The 22566-nt window shown below is 40.8% G+C and overlaps 1 protein-coding gene across 1 annotated transcript in view; it reads left to right on the top strand.

Annotated features, from left to right (window-relative positions):
* The window catches only part of LOC107562087 (receptor-type tyrosine-protein phosphatase S-like), a 74852-nt gene that overhangs the window by 44443 nt on the left and 7843 nt on the right, over window positions 1-22566 (top strand). Inside the window, exons 19-28 of the mRNA XM_016246652.1 lie at window positions 1762-1859; window positions 5191-5314; window positions 11880-12055; window positions 13392-13511; window positions 15239-15393; window positions 16062-16347; window positions 18210-18388; window positions 18489-18615; window positions 18695-18820; window positions 20519-20628. Of these exons, the coding sequence (XP_016102138.1) occupies window positions 1762-1859; window positions 5191-5314; window positions 11880-12055; window positions 13392-13511; window positions 15239-15393; window positions 16062-16347; window positions 18210-18388; window positions 18489-18615; window positions 18695-18820; window positions 20519-20628 (1501 nt within the window). The remainder of the gene's footprint in view (window positions 1-1761; window positions 1860-5190; window positions 5315-11879; window positions 12056-13391; window positions 13512-15238; window positions 15394-16061; window positions 16348-18209; window positions 18389-18488; window positions 18616-18694; window positions 18821-20518; window positions 20629-22566) is intronic.

The following is a 22566-nucleotide window of genomic DNA, read 5'->3' as shown; positions in this document are numbered from 1 at the left end:
GGTTAGCATGGGCGACTGCTTCCGTGACATGCTTGCTTAGCTTTGGCTGAACTGAAGCAGAGAACACAGCACTGCACTTTGCACCGGTACCATCGGGTCATTTTAACCCAGGCCAGAACTCTCAAATAAACCCCCTACCTTACCCTGATTACCCCCATCATCTCCCCTCCACCTCAAGAGCTTTATTTCCCATTATTGCGCAAATGAAGGATTACATAAGGAAATTATTGCAAGCTCCTGCCAAAAGGAAAGCTGTTAGAAATATTAAGGCTAGAGGTTTACTCCAGGGAAAGGCAATATTGTATTTTTCTACCTCTCGCTCACTCATATTTTTCGTGTTTAGTGTGGAAGCATTCCAGTTTTTCCCCCCAGAGCAGCAAGACAAAGAGAGCAAGAATTCCATATTTTGGTTATGTGCAAGACGACATGCAAATGAGTCTGGTTATGAAGCCTAGCATAAAATACAAGACAGAACCTTGTGTCCTTTTGTGCTCAAGTCTACTGGCCAACAGTCCCTGAATGCCAGAACTGCCTACTTCACAGGTTTACGGAGCAATCTTGATCCTGGAGGGCCAATTTCTTGAGAAGTTTTGCTGCAACACACCTGCCTAGAAGTTTCTAGTGATCCTGAAGACCTTGATTAGCAGGTTCAGGTTAGTTAAATTTGGGATTAAGCTAAGTAGGTGGCCCTCCAGGAGCAGGATTGGACACCCCTGGTTTAGGGTAACGTAGGGTTAACCCTGCATAAGGAAACCTGATACCATTCTCCTATTCCAGACACAATGTACATAGCTTCAAAATTGTAGTGTGCTTTTGGCCTTTTGTCCCGCCTTGGGGAAATAGAAGTTTTCAGATTTTGCATTTGATTAAATCTATTACGTTTCAGCTCTGCAGACGTGAACATATTTCTCAAGGGCAGATCTTGGGGTTTGTTTCAATTTATTGTTCCCGTGACTCAGTTTGAAAGGAGATTTTCTTGGTTTCATGAAGGCAATCAAGCGCATTATTCCCCTTGTCTTAGCCTGCTGAGGACAAATGTATGGTTTGTCTTACCAACCAAGTATATGAAGTGTCCTCCTGCTTGTCGTTTTTAGCTACAGCGGAGTGAGAAAGAAGAGATTTCATTGCTGTGGCAATGTTGCAAAGCTATTAGGAACCATTTGACCCGCTATCATTTTTGTAATTGGTCTGGGGGTTTTGCAGCACCTTAGCAATCATCCTTAGGTCTTTTCCTTCATATTGTCTGTATAAATGTATCCAGTTTTTTGTATTAGGACAATCCTGATTGGTCCGATTGATAATGTAGAGCTCTGGCCTGGTCACACTGTGTCTCTAACATCACCTACTGTTCCTCACTCCAGTCCCCACCTCATTGTCTCACCTGCTTGGGTGTCTTCCCCTACCCCTAATCCCATTTTTTCCACCAACTTTTGGGATTTGGCTTCTGACTAGTGTTGTCAAAATCGGTACTGACATTTTTTAAATCTGACAATGCAAGCATTTTAATTCTCAAACAACTCTGATTGGCCATTGTGTTCATATGCTGAACAGCTATGTCTGTGATTGGCTACAGTGTTTGAGAATCCACACAGCAGCGCTCAAAATGCTAGCGGGAAATGCTGGTATCGTCACATTTTTCAAATTTCAGTTCTGACTGGTACCGACATCGGTACTTTTGACAACACTACTTCTAACTGTCTGTCTTGGCCCGTTGGTCTTTCTGACCTTTTCTTTCTGTGTCTTCTCCTGATTGGTGCACAGGTATGATGAACCACCCGCCGATACCCATCTCTGAGCTAGCCGAGCACACGGAGCTACTAAAGGCCAATGACAACCTGAAGCTCTCCCAGGAGTATGAGGTACTGCATATTATACAGAAATACCATTTTATGTTACGAATAGGATTGTTAGCCATTTCAAAAGACAAGTGGGTTTTCCTGCAAAACAAATGGCAATTAATTGTTTTCAACATTTGCATGGCAGTTACTCAAGTGCCATGAGGTTTTGCAGTGGCACGGATGTCTTGGTTTGAAGTGTTGGCCTCGTAAGCGTAGCGGCTGCTGATTAGCCTTTGCTATTGCTGAATCAGCCTTCATCTGCATAGAGCAAATGTCGTCGTCCATCTTAAATCACAGCGTGCTACGGCAGCACTGCAATCATCACCCCTGGGGCTTAATGCCATCTTAAATGGCTCCCAGCGTGAGCCAGACCTGATATCTCAGCAGGAACATGGGCATGCTTGAGTTGAGCCAACACACTATCATTTTTGGGACATTGGCTTAGCATATAGGGTACTGACATTTTTTAAATCTGACAATGCAAGCATTTTAATTCTCAAACTACTCTGATTGGCCTCTGAATGCTGGTATCGTCACATTTTTCAAATTTCAGTTCTGACTGGTACCGACATCGGTACTTTTGACAACACTACTTCTAACTGTCTGTCTTGGCCCGTTGGTCTTTCTGACCTTTTCTTTCTGTGTCTTCTCCTGATTGGTGCACAGGTATGATGAACCACCCGCCGATACCCATCTCTGAGCTAGCCGAGCACACGGAGCTACTAAAGGCCAATGACAACCTGAAGCTCTCCCAGGAGTATGAGGTACTGCATATTATACAGAAATACCATTTTATGTTACGAATAGGATTGTTAGCCATTTCAAAAGACAAGTGGGTTTTCCTGCAAAACAAATGGCAATTAATTGTTGTCAACATTTGCATGGCAGTTACTCAAGTGCCATGAGGTTTTGCAGTGGCACGGATGTCTTGGTTTGAAGTGTTGGCCTCGTAAGCGTAGCGGCTGCTGATTAGCCTTTGCTATTGCTGAATCAGCCTTCATCTGCATAGAGCAAATGTCGTCGTCCATCTTAAATCACAGCGTGCTACGGCAGCACTGCAATCATCACCCCTGGGGCTTAATGCCATCTTAAATGGCTCCCAGCGTGAGCCAGACCTGATATCTCAGCAGGAACATGGGCATGCTTGAGTTGAGCCAACACACTATCATTTTTGGGACATTGGCTTAGCATATAGTTTAGCATTAGCTGCATATACTATCCAAATGAAGGAACATCATTCATAAACAGCTAAGCCTGAGTAGCAGATTGTTGAATAGTTTGTTTCTGACCTTAGCCATCTGCAAATAGGGAGACATCAATGGTATAATCAGGATCACCTTTGATAGTTTCAGAGTTACATAAATTGATAAAACAAATTTGATCCGCTCTGGCTTCGTGAATAAGAAGGGGGTCCATGAACCTTTTGAGGTTTACAATGGAACTGCAAGGCCTTCATGAAATAATGCAAATTAAATTATTAAAATTATGTATTACAGTAAAAATTTAATGAAATATATTAGTGTAATATTTTTAAATAAAATATTTTTATGAATTTAATGTAAATAAATTATTCAATTAAAATTGTTTTAATTAAATTTAAACTATTTTTTTAAATTGTGTAATTTTTAAGATAAATTGTGTAACATTAAATCACATTTTCTCTTACCTTACAGATTAAAAGGAGTCGTTGCATATTTTATTTTTCTTTGGAAAGCTTGAAAAAAATCCTTAAAGGGTTACTCCACCCCAAAATAAAAATGTTGTCATTAATCACTTACCCCCATTGTCGTTTCAAACCCATAAAAGCTTCGTTCATCTTCGGAACACAATTTAAGATATTTTGGATGAAAACCAGGAGGCTTGTGACTGTCCCATTGACTGCCAAGTAAATAACACTGAATAAAGTCGTTATTTTTGTTTTCTTTGCATACAAAAAGTATTCTCGTTGCTTCATAAAACTCAGATTGAACCACTGATGGCAGATGGACTATTTTGACGATGTCTTTCATACTTTTCTGGGCCTTGACAGTGTAATTTACTTGGCAGTCTATGGGACAGTCACAAGCCTCCCGGTTTTCATCCAAAATATCTTAAATTGTGTTCCGAAGACGAACAAAGCTTTTACTGGTTTGGAACGACATGGGGCTAGTGATTAATGACAAAATGTTCATTTTGGGGTGGAGTAACCCTTTAAACTCAAATACATAATTAAAATACATAATTTAGGTCAGCTGAGAAAAGTGTTTGGGAACTGCTGCTCTAGAAGAAAAAACTGGAATGAATGTAGTTTTTGATCATTTGATCATCATAGCATTCTAATAGTAGCTGTTAAATCAGTGAGTGATGTCTATGAAAAACTGGGCTAGAGAAGAGAAAAAAAGAAAAAATTGGAAGCTGATTTGAAGCAGATAAATGTGTTTGGCGCAAATGGTTTTGGTCAGATATGAGGATGTGGGTTGGGATTTATGCAGAAACATGCTGTGGATTACCAAACTCCTGATTATGTCATCATGCTTCCGTCCATACACAATCCTTTAGATCACATCACAGTGTGGCATTTGGCTTGGAGGAGAACCAAACCAATCCAAGCTGTGTCGGTCCCAAACCCAACCCACAGTCGGTTTGTAGGGTAGATGATAAGAGAGACGGGTTTGAGAGCACGGACAACCTGTGGAGGATCCATGCTCTGTTATTTGTGCCTGTAATCATCACGGGGTAAACAGTTACATCAAGCCCCTCATTGTGGGTTATCTAGTCCCAGTTTCAGCATGCAGAGATGGTCACCTAAATAAAAACATCCCTCAAGCTAGAAGAGCTGGGATGGAGCCATTGCCCGAGAACAGGCTCGGAATCATAATGGAATACTAAATTACCCCGACAGGGGAATAGAATATTTATTCAGAAATTCTCATATTGGGAATAATTCACCCCATCACAGGAAGGAACAGACTCTTTTATCAGCGTTTCCTTTGCTATTATTCACTGTCCACGACAAAGCTACCTGACCGAATGCTGGTGAATATTTAAACGATAGCAGACGGCTTTTAATTACACTTTAATGTGCGGCTGTGATTGCAGCAGGAGGACTTTTATCTTGTTGTGAATGTTTATCCAAGCTGCTTTTTGCTGGATCCTCAATTCGCTAGTTTCCGTTAGTTTTAGTCCTCCCAGGCTCCGTGGCCTCACTCAACCCTGCTTTCTGAGTGTTGAACTCTCTTCTGTTTCTCTACCTTCTTCTGATGTTCTAGCAGATGTAAACTCACTCTCTTCTCATATTAGCATTCATGCCAGTGATGCTGAGGGATTGGGAAAAGCCCTGAGGGTTGCTTCACTCCGTTTTCTCTTTCCACAGTCCATCGATCCGGGTCAGCAGTTCACCTGGGAGCATTCCAACCTGGAGGTCAACAAACCCAAGAACCGCTACGCCAACGTCATCGCCTACGACCACTCCCGCATAATCCTGGCACCCATCGAAGGTTGGCCAGAACTGCACACACACTGATTCTTTCAAAAAAAAAAAGCGTTGCATCTGAAGGTTCCAGAATGACTGAACTTTCTTGTCGCCCACAGATGCATCTGGCTTCAAAAAGGCTGTTTATTTGAAAAACCACTGATGGCAGATGGACTATTTTGACGATGTCTTTCATACTTTTCTGGGCCTTGACAGTGTAATTTACTTGGCAGTCTATGGGACAGTCACAAGCCTCCCGGTTTTCATCCAAAATATCTTAAATTGTGTTCCGAAGACGAACAAAGCTTTTACTGGTTTGGAACGACATGGGGCTAGTGATTAATGACAAAATGTTCATTTTGGGGTGGAGTAACCCTTTAAACTCAAATACATAATTAAAATACATAATTTAGGTCAGCTGAGAAAAGTGTTTGGGAACTGCTGCTCTAGAAGAAAAAACTGGAATGAATGTAGTTTTTGATCATCATAGTGTGTTAGCATTCTAATAGTAGCTGTTAAATCAGTGAGTGATGTCTATGAAAAACTGGGCTAGAGAAGAGAAAAAACATTAGAGTTGGAAGCTGATTTGAAGCAGATAAATGTGTTTGGCGCAAATGGTTTTGGTCAGATATGAGGATGTGGGTTGGGATTTATGCAGAAACATGCTGTGGATTACCAAACTCCTGATTATGTCATCATGCTTCCGTCCATACACAATCCTTTAGATCACATCACAGTGTGGCATTTGGCTTGGAGGAGAACCAAACCAATCCAAGCTGTGTCGGTCCCAAACCCAACCCACAGTCGGTTTGTAGGGTAGATGATAAGAGAGACGGGTTTGAGAGCACGGACAACCTGTGGAGGATCCATGCTCTGTTATTTGTGCCTGTAATCATCACGGGGTAAACAGTTACATCAAGCCCCTCATTGTGGGTTATCTAGTCCCAGTTTCAGCATGCAGAGATGGTCACCTAAATAAAAACATCCCTCAAGCTAGAAGAGCTGGGATGGAGCCATTGCCCGAGAACAGGCTCGGAATCATAATGGAATACTAAATTACCCCGACAGGGGAATAGAATATTTATTCAGAAATTCTCATATTGGGAATAATTCACCCCATCACAGGAAGGAACAGACTCTTTTATCAGCGTTTCCTTTGCTATTATTCACTGTCCACGACAAAGCTACCTGACCGAATGCTGGTGAATATTTAAACGATAGCAGACGGCTTTTAATTACACTTTAATGTGCGGCTGTGATTGCAGCAGGAGGACTTTTATCTTGTTGTGAATGTTTATCCAAGCTGCTTTTTGCTGGATCCTCAATTCGCTAGTTTCCGTTAGTTTTAGTCCTCCCAGGCTCCGTGGCCTCACTCAACCCTGCTTTCTGAGTGTTGAACTCTCTTCTGTTTCTCTACCTTCTTCTGATGTTCTAGCAGATGTAAACTCACTCTCTTCTCATATTAGCATTCATGCCAGTGATGCTGAGGGATTGGGAAAAGCCCTGAGGGTTGCTTCACTCCGTTTTCTCTTTCCACAGTCCATCGATCCGGGTCAGCAGTTCACCTGGGAGCATTCCAACCTGGAGGTCAACAAACCCAAGAACCGCTACGCCAACGTCATCGCCTACGACCACTCCCGCATAATCCTGGCACCCATCGAAGGTTGGCCAGAACTGCACACACACTGATTCTTTCAAAAAAAAAAAGCGTTGCATCTGAAGGTTCCAGAATGACTGAACTTTCTTGTCGCCCACAGATGCATCTGGCTTCAAAAAGGCTGTTTATTTGAAAAATGTATTTCAGTGCAAGGTCCTAAAACCTTATAGTGTTTATCCTGATTGATATATAAATCAATCAGCTTTCTTCCCTTCCCATGCAATTTTATTGTCTGCTCGTGCACATACAGGAAACTAGAGTCCGATAATTCAAAAGCAGCCGAAATTGCACAGCCATATCCTTTGGTTAAGGTATAGAAGCTGTCAAGATTTTGCAAGAAACAGTGGAAAATCAGCAGAGATTCTGCTGTAATGTTGGTAAAACGCCCATCTTTTTTCCATCCAGAGGCGACAATCCTCAATGCTCCTTTGTGCTGTTTACAGTTATCCCCCCCATCCCCCCCCCCCCCGATTTAGATGAGCAATAACGCAGCGTAACAGAATCATCACAAAGACAGCGCCCATAAATGCATAAATTAATCAAGTTCGAAATTTCCATTTTACAGTGCAGTGATTTCGCCATTAGACACAGCGGTGGAACAATTTGTGCAGGCAGCCGTTCTCTGTTCACTTAGCTATGACTAAAGCGTAACACTCCCGCGATCGCTTTGTGAGACGAGGAAGAGGCTTTTAATGGCATCCTTTTTTCCCCGATTGCTAATTTTGCTTATTTCTCCAACGTAGCGGGGGCTAGAAAATGAGCATAGCCACGTGTTTCATTGTTCGTTGTTAAGGCACAAAAACAACAATTTAGCACTGCGGGCCTGTGTTTGTGATTGAAGCTTTTGTGTTGGATAAACTGTACAATTAAATATGGCTCTCATAGGTTATTTGCCAGAGGCCCGAAGTGAACACGGACCCCGATTAAATTATAATTATAAGTGACTTGTTTCAGAGAATTAATAATAATAATAATAATAATTTTTATTTATATAGCGCCTTTCCAAAACCCAGGGTCACTTTACAAGTCAGGTTTAAGGAACAGAAACAGATAAACATCAAAACCAGAAGACAGAACACAAGAGCTGAGAGTAATATACAGAGACCACTTACAAAGTTAGATTAGAGATACATGAGAATGTAGATAAACATCCATAACAGGGTACAAATTACAGACTGAGAGCTGAAGAGTAATTGAAGCATTCCACAATCTGGGAGCCACAACACTGAAAGCTCTAGATCCCATAGTCACCAGACGAAACTTAGGGGTGACTAACAATCCCTCACTAGAAGATCGTAAGGAGCGGGCAGGAACATAAGGCAGAAGTAAATCAGATAAATATGTAGGACCAAGGTTATGGAGAGCTTTATAAGTGAGAATTAGTATCTTGTAATTTATGCCCAAAAAAAAAACGGAAGCCAATGAAGGTGATAGAGGATTGGGGTAATGTGATCGCTCTTTCTTCAAATCAAGCGAGCTGCAGAGTTATGAACATATTGTAGTCGTGTGATATTATTAGCTGACAGGCCATAAAGAAGTGAATTACAGTAATCTAGTTGAGATGTGACAAAGACATGTATAACAGTTTCAGCATCCTGCTGACTGAGAGAGGATCGAATACGCGAGATATTGCGCAGGTGGAAAAAAGCTGTCTTTACTACTTTACCAATGTGATCATTAAATGAAAGAGTGGAATCAATGAGAACACCAAGATTGCTAACTTTAGTGGAGGGCATAATCAGATTATCATCCAGATCCATCAGTTGACCAGAGAGTTTAGATACTACAGCTTTAGAGCCAATCAGAATTACCTCAGTTAAATTTAAGGTAATTTGCCTCCAGCCAAAACTTGAGTTCCTTGATGCAATTAGTTAATGCAGGTGGAGGAAACACTGAGGTGGAAGGTGCGCTAAAATAAATTTGGATGTCATCTGCATAACAGTGGAAGTTAAACCCATAGCGTTTAATTATTTGTCCAATTGGTAGCATATAAATGGTAAAGAGGAGAGGGCCCAAAACAGAACGTTGAGGTACACCACAACTGATAGATTTGGTAGATGATTTGTGTTTCTGGTTTATAACAAATTGTTGCCTCCCGGTCAAATAGGAGGAAAACCATTCAAGGGCTGTGCCAGAAATTCCAATTGCGGAAAGCCGGGAGAGGAGTATCTCATGACAAACAGTGTCAAAAGCTGAGCTGAGGTCTTAACAGCAGGAGAGTGCTGAGAGCACCAGAATCAGAAGCTAAGAGAAGATCATTAAGAACCTTAACCAGGGCTGTTTCAGTACTGTTTAATGGACGAAAGCCAGACTGGAAGGGCTCGTAGAGGTTGTGTGCTGTTAAGAAGGCCTGTAACTGGGAGGCAACAACTTTTTCTAATATCTTAGAGAGAAAAGATAAGTTTGAAATAGGCCTATAGCTACTTGGGGAAGAAGGCTCGAGACCATGCTTTTTAAGAACTGGAGTGACAGCAGCGATCTTAAGCTTTGATGGTACAGTTCCAGATGACATTGACGTATTAATGAAGTGAGTGATGGGTAGTGACAAAGCAGGCAAGCAATTCTTCAGTAAAGAGGTAGATGCAGGATCAAGAAGACTAGTAGAGGAATTAGACAGCCTGATTATCTCACCAACCTCTGTGGGGACAATAGAGTCCAAATTAGAGAAGCTATGAGCATGGCATAATGAGAGAAGTTCAGTAGTGGGAACAGAGGTTGACAGGTATGAGATGTTTTACTCTGAAAAACGTTCAGGAAAGCGTCACACATTTGATCAGGGCCGACTAGAGACTGTGTGGGTGGCTGTGTTAACTTTTTAATTGTAATAAATAATGTTCTAGGCCTGTTTTTGGACTTATCAATGAAAGTAGAGAAATAAGAGGATCGAGCCGCATTAAGAGCGTTCCTGTACTGCTTAATGTGTTGTTCAGGAGTGAACAATAAGGCCAGTTTTCTTATAAAGCCTTTCCAGCCGGCGGCCCTTGGTTTTCATTGCTCTAACCAAGGAGAAGTGTGCGAGGAAGGGACCTGTCTAGATTTTATGGGAGCAAAATTATTCAAAATAGTAGGTATAATTTCATCATAGACATTAAGAATCTCTTCAGCACTGGAAAGACTGCAGCAGTCAGAGAGGGAGGAATCAATGAGTGCAGCAGAAAATGACAGAGGACCAACCAACTTCCATGCACGATACTCAATCAAAGATTTAACAACAGGTTTTGGAATGTAAAAATGACAAAAAAAATTGTATCGGTTTATGATCAGAAATCCTATGTCAGAGCTTTTTAAGGCAGTAATGTCGATACCAGTAGAGGAGACCAAATCCAGTGTATGGCCATGTACATGAGTTGTAAAATCAATATGTTGCTGCAGATTAAAACAGTCAGGGACAGACATGAACTCAAGAGCATGAACAGTATCAGTATCAACCTGAATATTGAAATCCCCTAGTAATAGCATAGCTGTAGATTGGGCAGAAGCAATTGTCAACAATTCACGCAAGTCTCACAGAAATTGCATGCTTGTTTTAGGAGGACGATACACCAGTATTATGAGCAGTGAAGAGTGGCTAGTGATTTTAAATGCCAAATATTCAAACGATGTCACCTCATGGAAAAGAGACAGCTCAATAATGGCGCTTGCTCCTACCGGGGGATTTGAACAAACACCTAACCTTAAATATTGAACTTTGTTGTATAACGTGTCCCTCGCCATTTGTGCTATGTACACGAATGACACATCAAATCATGCAGGTCATTGAGGAGAGGTAATCAGACTTGTGGTAAATGATGAAATGGGTGAAAACCGTACACTACACTTATTTTGTATGAGAGTCAAATGTAATATATATTATTGATATATATAATACATATTAATTGTCTTGTAATTCATCAATACATTTCTTTGTCACATCCTGTAATTGGCTTGTTAAATCACCTCTATTATTAAGGTTATTATGAGAATTACATGTTGTTACTCAGACCAACACTAAACCCCTTTAAGGCCCAGATCCAGACCGGGAAGTAACCCTGAAGACCCTGAGATCCCAATTTCGAGAGCCAAGGCCATATTTATGTGATTTTGAGAGGTCTCATGACCTAGACCGCAAGATCGTTACCTCTAGCAGTGGCACACAAGGGCTTTACTTCTGTTCCCGCCGCCTCATGGATCCTGAGCTTAGGTGGGAGAATGTTTGGCTGCTTTATGGGAGATTTACTGCGGGCCGCCCAGAGCGATGGCAGAAAGAAAGCGAGACTGGGTCCGGCATGGGTTCTTATCACTGATTTACTCCTAGTCCAGCCTAATTCCATCGTATAGCATCTGGCCCTAAATCAGCTGCAGTGGATGCTTTTGGCCGGCCCTCAGAGAGCTAGTCAGGGCAGAAAACGCTGGAAGGAAGTGAGAAAAAGCTGCGAAGGGGCTTGATGGCTTTTCTTTCATGGGGATTATTTTCTATGATGGATATCTGTCACAAGCTCTGCAATAGCCTCTTTCCAGACTGTGACTGTATATCATGTTATTGGAGCAGCAAGTTTTTCACAAGTTTTTCACAAGACTCACACAGCAACATCAGCCATTTTGTAACTTCCTAGAAACAGGGGTATTAAACCACATTTTTGAAGTCAACAAGTAAAGTTATTTTCTTGCACCAAAAACATCTCAAATGTATTTTTTACAAGACTTTGTGCTACTATACCTTTAAGACTCTTTGCATGTGCAATGAGGGCCGTTATACATGTCAATTTATAAATCTGAACGTCATATTTTGATGATGTACTGATTTCTGTATCATAAACGTTGTGTTAGCTTTGTGTTATGTAGCATAGCATCAATCAAAATCCTGCTTTTTCATGATGCGTCCCTTTGAAAGTGAACATCTCTGTCATTCTGGCTCTAGCTCTCACAGTTACCAACCTACTTGCTTTGTTTCAAGGTATCACAGGCAGTGACTACATCAATGCTAACTACATTGACGGCTACAGGAAGCAGAATGCATACATAGCCACACAGGGGCCACTGCCAGAGACCTTCGGGGACTTCTGGAGAATGGTGTGGGAACAACGAGCCGCCACCGTGGTCATGATGACCAGACTAGAAGAGAAGTCAAGGGTGAGGCTAAACAAAAACAAATGTATTAATCTGGAATACTATACACAGGTGTCGCAAAAAAGTGCTACACAAGAAAATATTGAATTAGAATGTTGATCCTCTCAAGCATAAAAATGTGCAGTATACGTAAATATTCTGTAAAATGGTCCATTTTATATTAGGTAACTATTTATTGATACTTTACTGTATTGAATTAAATGGTTTGCATTGCATTCTGGGATTGTCTTCTCCGCAAAAGACACATGCAGCATTTCAGTTTTGCCAAAAGAAGGTATCTTACATTTAGAAACAACCTTAACATCTGGAGCGTGCCGGTGATGTCTTAAAATCCTGGGTAGCTAGGCAGCTCTCTAGGTTATGGAAGGGAGCTAATAGTCCCTAAGAATATAATAGGCCGTCTCTTTTAGCCTTGTTAAAAAGACTGAGCTTCATACTGAACAAATTTACATTATTCCATTTGAAATGCCATTGCCGGTTGAGTGGATGAGCAAAAATGAAGGAGGGAAATGGGACTTTCCTATAACAACTGGGAATCATCTCTCGGCTCTATCGGGGGGCAGTTCAGCCCATTTACCACAAAAAAAAAGAAGAGCGTGAGAGAAAGAGGAAGTTAAGAATCCCTCATCTTGAAGACTCCCTCAGCCGTGACGTCTGGAAGTTCATTGAAGACGATTCCGTCACACCCTAGACTGTCAGGCTCAGCAAACTCCGTCGATATCTCAGGACACTCACTCTCTCTCACCATCTTAGCTGGCGCCACATGGCGTATTAGAGCTCTGTCAGATGCGATCAGAGTGAGCCGTTCAATCTGCAGCATAAGCGCAAAGAACACATTAAACTTGCACATTTTTGAAGCAGCGAGCTGTCACATCGCATCAGGGCACGGAGGGCAGCCCGACTGCTCGCCATGCTCCATATTGAGTGCATCTTTACAGCAGGCCAGGGGTCTGTCAATGTGCCAGGTGTCGGAGGAGGGAAGAAAAACATTATACCTGTATTGATGTGACGTGGGTAGACAGGAAGGGTTTGACATTGCAGGTGTGAACCCCCAGGACTGAGTGGTTATTTGTGAATCAGAGACTGTTAAATTACTGTGAATCGAGAATCCAAAGTAATTTAGTGTCTTTGAAAAAGGCTTTAGTTAGCTTCCAGATAATTATTTGATTCGATCTTGGTGAGATTTATTTCAATGGCACTGTAATTCCTCAGCACACTGAAATTCGGGAGGCATTTGCATAGAGATGTCTGTGTAAATCTGAGTCAATGACCTCCAAAAAAGACAGCTAAACCCACATGAAAGACATAAGGTATGTTAACGTTCCCTCACCCTCTGCAGATAAAGTGCGACCAGTACTGGCCATGTAGAGGGACGGAGACCTACGGTATGATCCAAGTGACGCTCCTGGACACCATCGAACTCGCCACTTTCTGTGTGCGCACCTTCTCTCTACACAAGGTAAGACTTTTTGTGTCCACCTAAGTGCCATCTAGCATGCAAACCAATTCAGCCACAGTAGGGGTGCCAAATCCTGCTCCCAAAGGGCCAATATCTTACAGAGTTTAGCCTAATAAAGCTAATCAAGGTCTTAAGGATTGTTAGAAACTTCCAGGCAACATTTACAGGACCTTGGCCCTTCAAGAGCAGGATTGGACACCTCAGTCTACAAAAAAGGCATTTCTTAGATAATATGTGCTCCCTTTCCTAGGAACACTTTGCTTTAGACGTTTTAAAGAGTTTTACGTTGTGCATGGGCCTTTTATTTCCCTCTGGACCTTAGAGCAGACACATTACACAGTTTTGCTTTTGGGCTCCGATAGACATGCACAACTGGGATGACTGCAAATGGGAACGTTTTTCCGAAACCCTCCCAGCGTTCTCATCTCGTCTGCATACATCAACACACGCACATTTTTTTATAATCTCCTCATTTCACATCCATCATCTTTTAATGCTACGCCTGCCAAAGAGAGGCACTTAGCTAAGTGGCCAGAGCAAAACGACTCCATGCAAAATTGGCATCCCAGACGGCGCAGCGGTCAAGTAAACATGAAGTGGTTGGGAGCGAAGGAGAGAAATAGAGAGGGGTCAGCCAGTTGCACAGTCAGACCGTAACGTGAATTAAAATGGATTGAGCTTTTACTGTAGTGAAGGGCGCCCGTAAGACACGAACAGAAGCATTGATTAAAGAGAGACTGTCGTACAGAGCATGAAGAGCGTGCTTATGGTTACTGGATGATGCTTTCGTTTAAAGCTCCAGGAAAGAGAAATTAGATCTTTTCAATATATCAATTGATTCTCCTAGATAGCACAGAAAGTAACTGGATCTTCTCAGATTTGTCCCAGTAATCCACTAGTTTCAGAAGAGATCTTCTGAGCTATGAATGAGCAATTAAATTGTCTTCTTGGACAGTCTAGAATAGATGAAATGGCTTACTGTTTTTTTTTAACTAAAGGGACATCTTCGAATACAGATGAGGTGTGTTTTTGTTGCACCACAGTTGTTGTATTGCATTGCTGGGCTGAATAGTCAGAGTTTGCTTACTACCCTTACACACATACTTGCTGAAACAGTAAGGTGTATTTATGTGTGCGCATATCCTGCAGTCGCACACACAAAGTCAACCCCAGAGTCATGAATTCTTAAAAACAATCCTGCACAAGCCCATCCACTGCAGAGAAACAGCCTGCAGAAGACAGCCAGAGGAAAAAAAGTGGCTGGCAAAACTGGGCCAGTTTGCTCTTAATTACATCGTTTATTTATTCATTTATTCAAAGGAAGCCTCTGTTGGAACAGCAGAGACATTGAAATGCAAAACCTCCCTTTAAAGACGTCCAGGATGAGAAATAAAGGCTAGCAGCTAGAACTAGCAGGACACTGATGTCTCTCCCTCTTCTTAACGAAATCTCCTCTGCGGCAGACATGTTCCTGGCTCCCTTGTTTTAAAATACACTGTAGAAGACATTTTGGTGACACAAGGCGATTCCAGAACGTGTATATCATAGCATATTTATGACACTGGCATGTAAGGTCCTTGAACTGCTAGACAGCTCCATGAACTCATGCTAACACAATTAAATCGTGCATTAATAGAACTAGGGCTATATTTATCGCCACATAACCGGTAAGATTTATTTCTGTGCATTCAGGCAACTTAGCATCACAGCATTTGCTCTTCTTTCAGAATGGTTCCAGTGAAAAGCGAGAGGTCCGACAGTTCCAGTTCACCGCCTGGCCGGACCACGGCGTTCCCGAGTACCCTACTCCATTCCTGGCCTTTCTCAGGAGGGTGAAGACCTGCAATCCACCGGACGCCGGCCCCATCATCACCCATTGCAGGTCTGAACCTTTTTCCTACTTGTCAGGGCTCTCGAAGCCAGAAACTGGTCAGGAAGTCTCATCGTTCAAAGTTGTAGTCAAGTTTGGCATCATTCCCTAAAGTTGGCTTTTGGTTCTTGGTAATGAAACCAAACTTTTCTGCAACTTTCATCCCTGACTTGTGCAACATGTGGCATGTAAGGTCCTTTACTGCTAGACAGCTCCATGAACTCATGCTAACACAATTAAATCGTGCATTAATAGAACTAGGGCTATATTTATCGCCACATAACCGGTAAGATTTATTTCTGTGCATTCAGGCAACTTAGCATCACAACATTTGCTCTTCTTTCAGAATGGTTCCAGTGAAAAGCGAGAGGTCCGACAGTTCCAGTTCACCGCCTGGCCGGACCACGGCGTTCCCGAGTACCCTACTCCATTCCTGGCCTTTCTCAGGAGGGTGAAGACCTGCAATCCACCGGACGCCGGCCCCATCATCACCCATTGCAGGTCTGAACCTTTTTCCTACTTGTCAGGGCTCTCGAAGCCAGAAACTGGTCAGGAAGTCTCATCGTTCAAAGTTGTAGTCAAGTTTGGCATCATTCCCTAAAGTTGGCTTTTGGTTCTTGGTAATGAAACCAAACTTTTCTGCAACTTTCATCCCTGACTTGTGCAACATGTGTTTTCAGTGCTGGCGTGGGCCGCACAGGCTGCTTCATCGTGATTGATGCCATGCTAGAGCGAATCAAGCATGAGAAGACGGTGGACATCTACGGTCACGTGACCCTTATGCGCTCCCAGAGGAACTACATGGTGCAGACGGAAGACCAGTACAGCTTCATCCACGATGCCCTCCTGGAGGCCGTCGCCTGCGGGAACACGGAGGTGGCAGCACGAAGCCTCTTCTCCTATATCCAGAAGTTGGCACAGGTGGAGACCGGAGAGCACGTCAGCGGCATGGAGCTGGAGTTTAAGGTATCCACAAGACATATGAAAAGTAGGAAGATAATCGAGCTAGTAGCAATCAACACCTCTTGATGGCATGTTTTGTTACTGTAGATACAGATGTGAAACTCTAGCTGTAGTTGTGACAGAGACAACCAAAGTTGATGACAGCCAGAGAGGGATTGTGGAAAGGGTAATTAACACCCGGTGAAGACGGATGTTGAGGAGAAGCGATGTGTTCACTAATGAGCAGACAGGGATTGTGGGTTCCATTTGGTAACTAAAACACCCCTGCAGGTTTCTGGCCTCCAAGGCCTTGAAAAGCTTTTCCTTCTTTCCAGTTCTTTTGCTCTTTCAGGCTCGTTCTTTAGCTTGGAACAAAGTAGTCCTCACCAGCTCAGGGAGAAGCATTGGTAGCATTAGTGAGGTGGCAAACCAATTAGTTTAACGATGGGTCCAAGTAGCAAGGTGATAGCATTTCTATTTTTAAAAATTGTAGTAGTAAAGCTCTTTTTATTGAGTAGTATTGTCAAACATACTATTTTAGTAATCAAGTTGTGAATCTAGTGTTGCTAAAGCACAGCTCACAATGTCCAATTCATGACTGAATGAGTTCCTTAAAAGAGATCATCAAACTAGTTAGCAAAATGTCTGAATTGCTTTGCAAATTGGTCAGAAACGGTTCCTCATGAGAGAAAAAAGTAGCATCATTTTCGCTAATTGAGTATGCCATTCTAGCCACAAAATCAAATAGCAACATGCTAAGATGGCAGACCAATCAGTTAGAGTTGTGCTAGGCTGGTAATTCAGTGGTATACTTAGCCACACATCACTTTCACTTTTTAAATTAACACATCATTTATGACTTTTATTTGTCATATTTATATGGTTAGCATGGGGGGAATATTTTGCCAACACTATGAGAGTGCTAGTGCTAATAAGGTGCCTACAGGGCTAACCATGTCAAAAACCTCTTTTAAACTCTACCCCGGCCCGCTAAACTAGCCAAAGTGTGTGTGTGTGTGTGTGTGTGTGTGCTTATTATTTCAACAGCTCAGGTTTATAGTTGGCTCTTCCCACCGGAATGCCTCATGCCCTTCCAGGTCCCTCTTTGAAAGCTACTCAAAGACTCAAAGGAAAGACAAACAGCCAATGGCTGCTTCTGAAAGAAAGAGAAAAAAAGACTAGGCCTGGAGCAGGAACTGAATGGATTTATAACCGGGCAAAGGCATTACCTGGCAGAACAGAAGAGAGAGAGAGAGAGAGAGAGAGTGCGGCACAGTTTCTAGATGTGCCAGACTCGTCCAGTTAAAAGGAGACAATGCTTCCAGACAACTGACCTAGAAAACGGAGAAGAATTGCGGGTACTGTGGCTTGGTTGATGTTAATTGATGGTTACAAGCTCTAATTTGGATCATGAGACGAGGGTACGAGGTGTATGTGCGCGTACAAAACGGTGGTGTCTAGTCAGAGTATGAATACAAAGCAGCATCCTAAAAGAAACAGTGACCCATTTTGCCAATTGCCGCCAAAGTTGCATGACCTTCCGTTTGTTTCGGAGCAGGGTTTCATGCCACCTGATGGACGAAAAATGGGGGTTTTGGTCATTATAACAGCAACGAGCATTGACAGGTTTCCTGCGAGCACAAGTAAACTGGGTCACCCAGTCTTGCCCATTTATAAACAGTCTGAGACTGAGAAAAATAGAGGCATTACACCAAAAATAAAAGGTCAGAACGGTTAAATGACTGCCTGAGATTCCCATGCAGCAAGTAATGTCCTTCAAGCCTAAATATCTGTAATGGTGTTGGAAGTTAACTCTATTTAAGCTGTAAATGTTTTCAGTTTTAGAGATTGGCTTGGATTGATCAATCGTCTTTCTTTTCCCACAGCGTTTGGCGAACTCCAAAGCCCACACGTCCAGATTCATAAGTGCCAATCTGCCATGCAACAAATTTAAAAACCGCCTGGTAAACATCATGCCGTATGAGACCACTCGAGTGTGTCTGCAGCCCATCAGAGGGCTGGAGGGATCCGACTATATCAATGCTAGCTTCATTGACGGATACAGGTACGGCGACAGAGATCTGCAGTGGGAAAGCAACCGAAGTCATTTGTTTTGCCAATTTGAGCACCTTAATTCACAGGCACTCACTTTCTCTTTCCTGTAGACAACAGAAGGCTTATATATCCACACAAGGGCCATTAGCAGAGACCACTGAAGACTTCTGGAGGATGTTGTGGGAGAACAACTCCACCATCGTGGTGATGCTGACCAAACTGAGGGAGATGGGACGAGTGAGTGTCTCTCTTAAAGACCATTGGCTTTTGGCTTCCAGAGCATGTGATTTAATTATGTTTTTGTTTGTTTTCGCAGGAAAAGTGTCACCAGTACTGGCCAGCGGAGCGCTCCGCTAGATATCAGTACTTTGTGGTGGATCCAATGGCAGAGTACAACATGCCGCAGTACATCCTCAGAGAGTTTAAAGTGACGGATGCTCGGGTGAGTCCTGAAATATTAAATTCAATTCAAGTTTATTTGTATAGCGCTTTTCACAATACAAATCGTTGCAATGCAATTCGTTGAAATACAACAAAAACATATTGTGCCGAATGGTACTGAATGATTACCGTGTTCATATACCATACCTTTCCTGAGGTATTTACATGGTATTTTGAAGCACGTCAGAGAATATCATGGTGTTCTTATGAAAAATAATACTACCGTGTTATTTTGGACATTTACAATGATATTCTTGGATGTACTATATAAAAACCATTATATCGCCAAGGTATTTCCAAGAATATTGTGGTATTAATATGGTACATGTCCAAAAACCACAGTATTATCATGGTATCATGTATGAAATCATCTAAATACTGTGGTACTTTGACATTGTGATATTAAATATTACTATATTTACATACCATGGTACTCCGAGACTTTTCAAAGAATGTCATGTTTTCTTGGCACCATGAGGGAAAAATATGGTAATACCATGGTATGTTCATATTTACCATGGTATTGAATGATGACCATGGTATTTACTGCAAAGAGTGTCATGGTATTATCATGACATATATCTAATAAACATAGTAAATCATGGATTTAATACAGTAATACTGATGCTAATAATATTATTATTTTTTTTATATTAAATATACATTTTATATATAAATTAGGTAACACTTTATTTTAAGGTGTCCTTGTTACACATATTACATGTACTTACTATTATAATAACAATTAATTATGCATAATTACATGCAAGTACCCCTAAGCCAAACCCTAACCCTAAAAATATAGTAAGTACATGTAGTTAATTAATATTACTCAGTACGTAAATGTATAATTACACTGTAGCAAGGACACCGTAAAATAAAGTGTAACCATAAATTATATAAAAATGTTTATTGTTTACTATATTATTATATATAATTGCTATATATTAGAAATTATATATTAATTCTGTATATTTTATTTAATTATATTTTGAGTATTTTATTAATTTCTTATATGTATAAATATTGATTCATACATATTATATTTTATAATGTACATCATGCGGTAAAAACATGGTAATACCATGGTATATTATTATTTATTCATATAGCATTTATATTAAAATATAAATCTAGCATGTTTGTATTTATATTATTATTATTTTTACATTATATAATTGTTTTATTTTTATTATATTTTAGTATTAATAGTATTTAGTATTTATAATTTCTTACTAATATGTATAAATTAATATTGATTTTAAATATTGATGTAAATCATGCCATAAAAACAAGGTAATACCACATCATTGTTTTCTTCTTGTTTTTGGAAGCACATTATTGCAGATTACATCAATTACAAAGTGTTTCAGGTAAAAATAACGCAATTAAATTTAGTTCTGTATCCATTCTGAGCCAAAATACTGTTAGATGTCTTATAATCATGTTTCCCATGAGTCTCAGCAGTAGGTCTTTCTCTAGAAATGCCTGAATATCCCATCAAGTGAGCGACTGCTAGCAGAACCGCTCATTTAACGACTCCAACCCTCATCAGTCGAGTGGCCTTTCCAGCAAACCGTTAAAGAGAAACACTCTGAGCGGACAGGCCCAAGATGAAAAGAGCATCCCGAGCGTCGCTCACTCCAGCCAAGCACTTTAATCGTGATTGAATCATCCAGACAGGCTCTCCAGTAATCAGACTGCAGCGAGAATCAAAGAGAGCTTTAATCAGAGCCGACTGGAGGAGGCGGAGCCTGGACGAGGCATGATGGGCCGCCGCCGCGCTCGCTTCGGCAGCGAACAAGTCACGTATTTAAAGGGATAGTTCACCCAAAAATGAAAAGTTACTCGCCCTCATGTCGTTTCAAACCCGTAAGACCTTCGTTCATCTTGTAATACCACATCATTGTTTTCTTCTTGTTTTTGGAAGCACATTATTGCAGATTACATCAATTACAAAGTGTTTCAGGTAAAAATAATGCAATTAAATTTAGTTCTGTATCCATTCTGAGCCAAAATACTGTTAGATGCCTTATAATCATGTTTCCCATGAGTCTCAGCAGTAGGTCTTTCTCTAGAAATGCCTGAATATCCCCATCAAGTGAGCGACTGCTAGCAGAACCGCTCATTTAACGACTCCAACCCTCATCAGTCGAGTGGCCTTTCCAGCAAACCGTTAAAGCGAAACACTCTGAGCGGACAGGCCCAAGATGAAAAGAGCATCCCGAGCGTCGCTCACTCCAGCCAAGCACTTTAATCGTGATTGAATCATCCAGACAGGCTCTCCAGTAATCAGACTGCAGCGAGAATCAAAGAGAGCTTTAATCAGAGCCGACTGGAGGAGGGGGAGCCTGGACGAGGCATGATGGGCCGCCGCCGCGCTCGCTTCGGCAGCGAACAAGTCACGTATTTAAAGGGATAGTTCACCAAAAAATGAAAAGTTACTCGCCCTCATGTCGTTTCAAACCCGTAAGACCTTCGTTCATCTTCAGGACACAAATTAAGATATTTGTGATGGAATCTGAGAGCTGTCTGACCCTGCATAGACAGCAACACAACTGAAATGTTCCCAAGTTCAGAAACGTAGCAAGGAGATCTGTAAAATAATCCAGTGGTTCATCCGCAATTATATACTTTCTGAGCGCAAAAGAATGGACGTATGTATGCTGTTCTGTGTCAGCTGCGTCACGCCGGATCTGTTTCCTTCGTTGTTGTGATTTGATCTGAATGGAAACGGTGTATCCGTGTGACGAATTGTTGAATAAAGTCGTTATTTTTTTTTCTTTTGCGCACAAAAAGTATTCTCGTAGCTTCGTATAATTGCGGATGAACCCGTGATGTCACATGGATTATTTTACAGATCTCCTTGCTACGTTTCTGGACTTGGGAACATTTCAGTTGTGTTGCTGTCTATGCAGGGTCAGACAGCTCTCAGATTCCATCACAAATATCTTAATTTGTGTCCTGAAGATGAACGAAGGTCTTACGGGTTTGAAACGACATGAGGGTGAGTAATTAATGACAGCATTTTCATTTTTGGGTGAACTAACCTGCTTGACTGCGATCAAGCGCTGTCGAGAGGATATATATAGACAATATTCAGTTTATATGTTGCTATTTAGGTATTTGTTCTGAAATTGCTCATAGGAATCAATCAGAAGGACCATAATTTTGAGTAAAGCTGTTGTTGCAAAGTTATGTAGTTGGTGTGTGTTTTAATGAACACGAGGAAGAATATTTATTTTTAACATTATAATAATTAAATATTATTAATAATATTGTATTATTTTATTATTAATATTATACTATTAGTAATAATATATATATATATATTAAAATTATACTAAAAATAGAATTTAAATGTTAATAAAAATAAATATTGATGCAGAGTAAAGTTGCATAGCTAAAAATAATTTAATATTTTAATGAACACAAGAAAGAATATTAATCATTAATTAATATAATAATAATACAGTTATTAATAATACAATATTATTGTTATATATATATAATCTTTTTTATTAATGTTGATATTTTATTCAATATCAGGTTAATATTACTTATAATTTGAGTTCCTGCTTATATTTATTAATTTAAATAAAAAAAGGGTGTGTGCGTGTGTATTTTTTTATTACACTTTTGAATATCATTTTAATATTATATATACTCAAACAATTTAAATAAAAAATATAACATTTTAATATATATATATATATATATATATATATATATATATATTTTTTTATA

The sequence above is a fragment of the Sinocyclocheilus grahami genome, unplaced genomic scaffold, assembly GCF_001515645.1.
Source record: "Sinocyclocheilus grahami isolate Dianchi unplaced genomic scaffold, SAMN03320097.WGS_v1.1 scaffold805.1, whole genome shotgun sequence".
In the NCBI taxonomy this organism is placed as follows: domain Eukaryota; kingdom Metazoa; phylum Chordata; class Actinopteri; order Cypriniformes; family Cyprinidae; genus Sinocyclocheilus; species Sinocyclocheilus grahami.
This window is presented reverse-complemented; position numbering and strand designations above follow the sequence as displayed.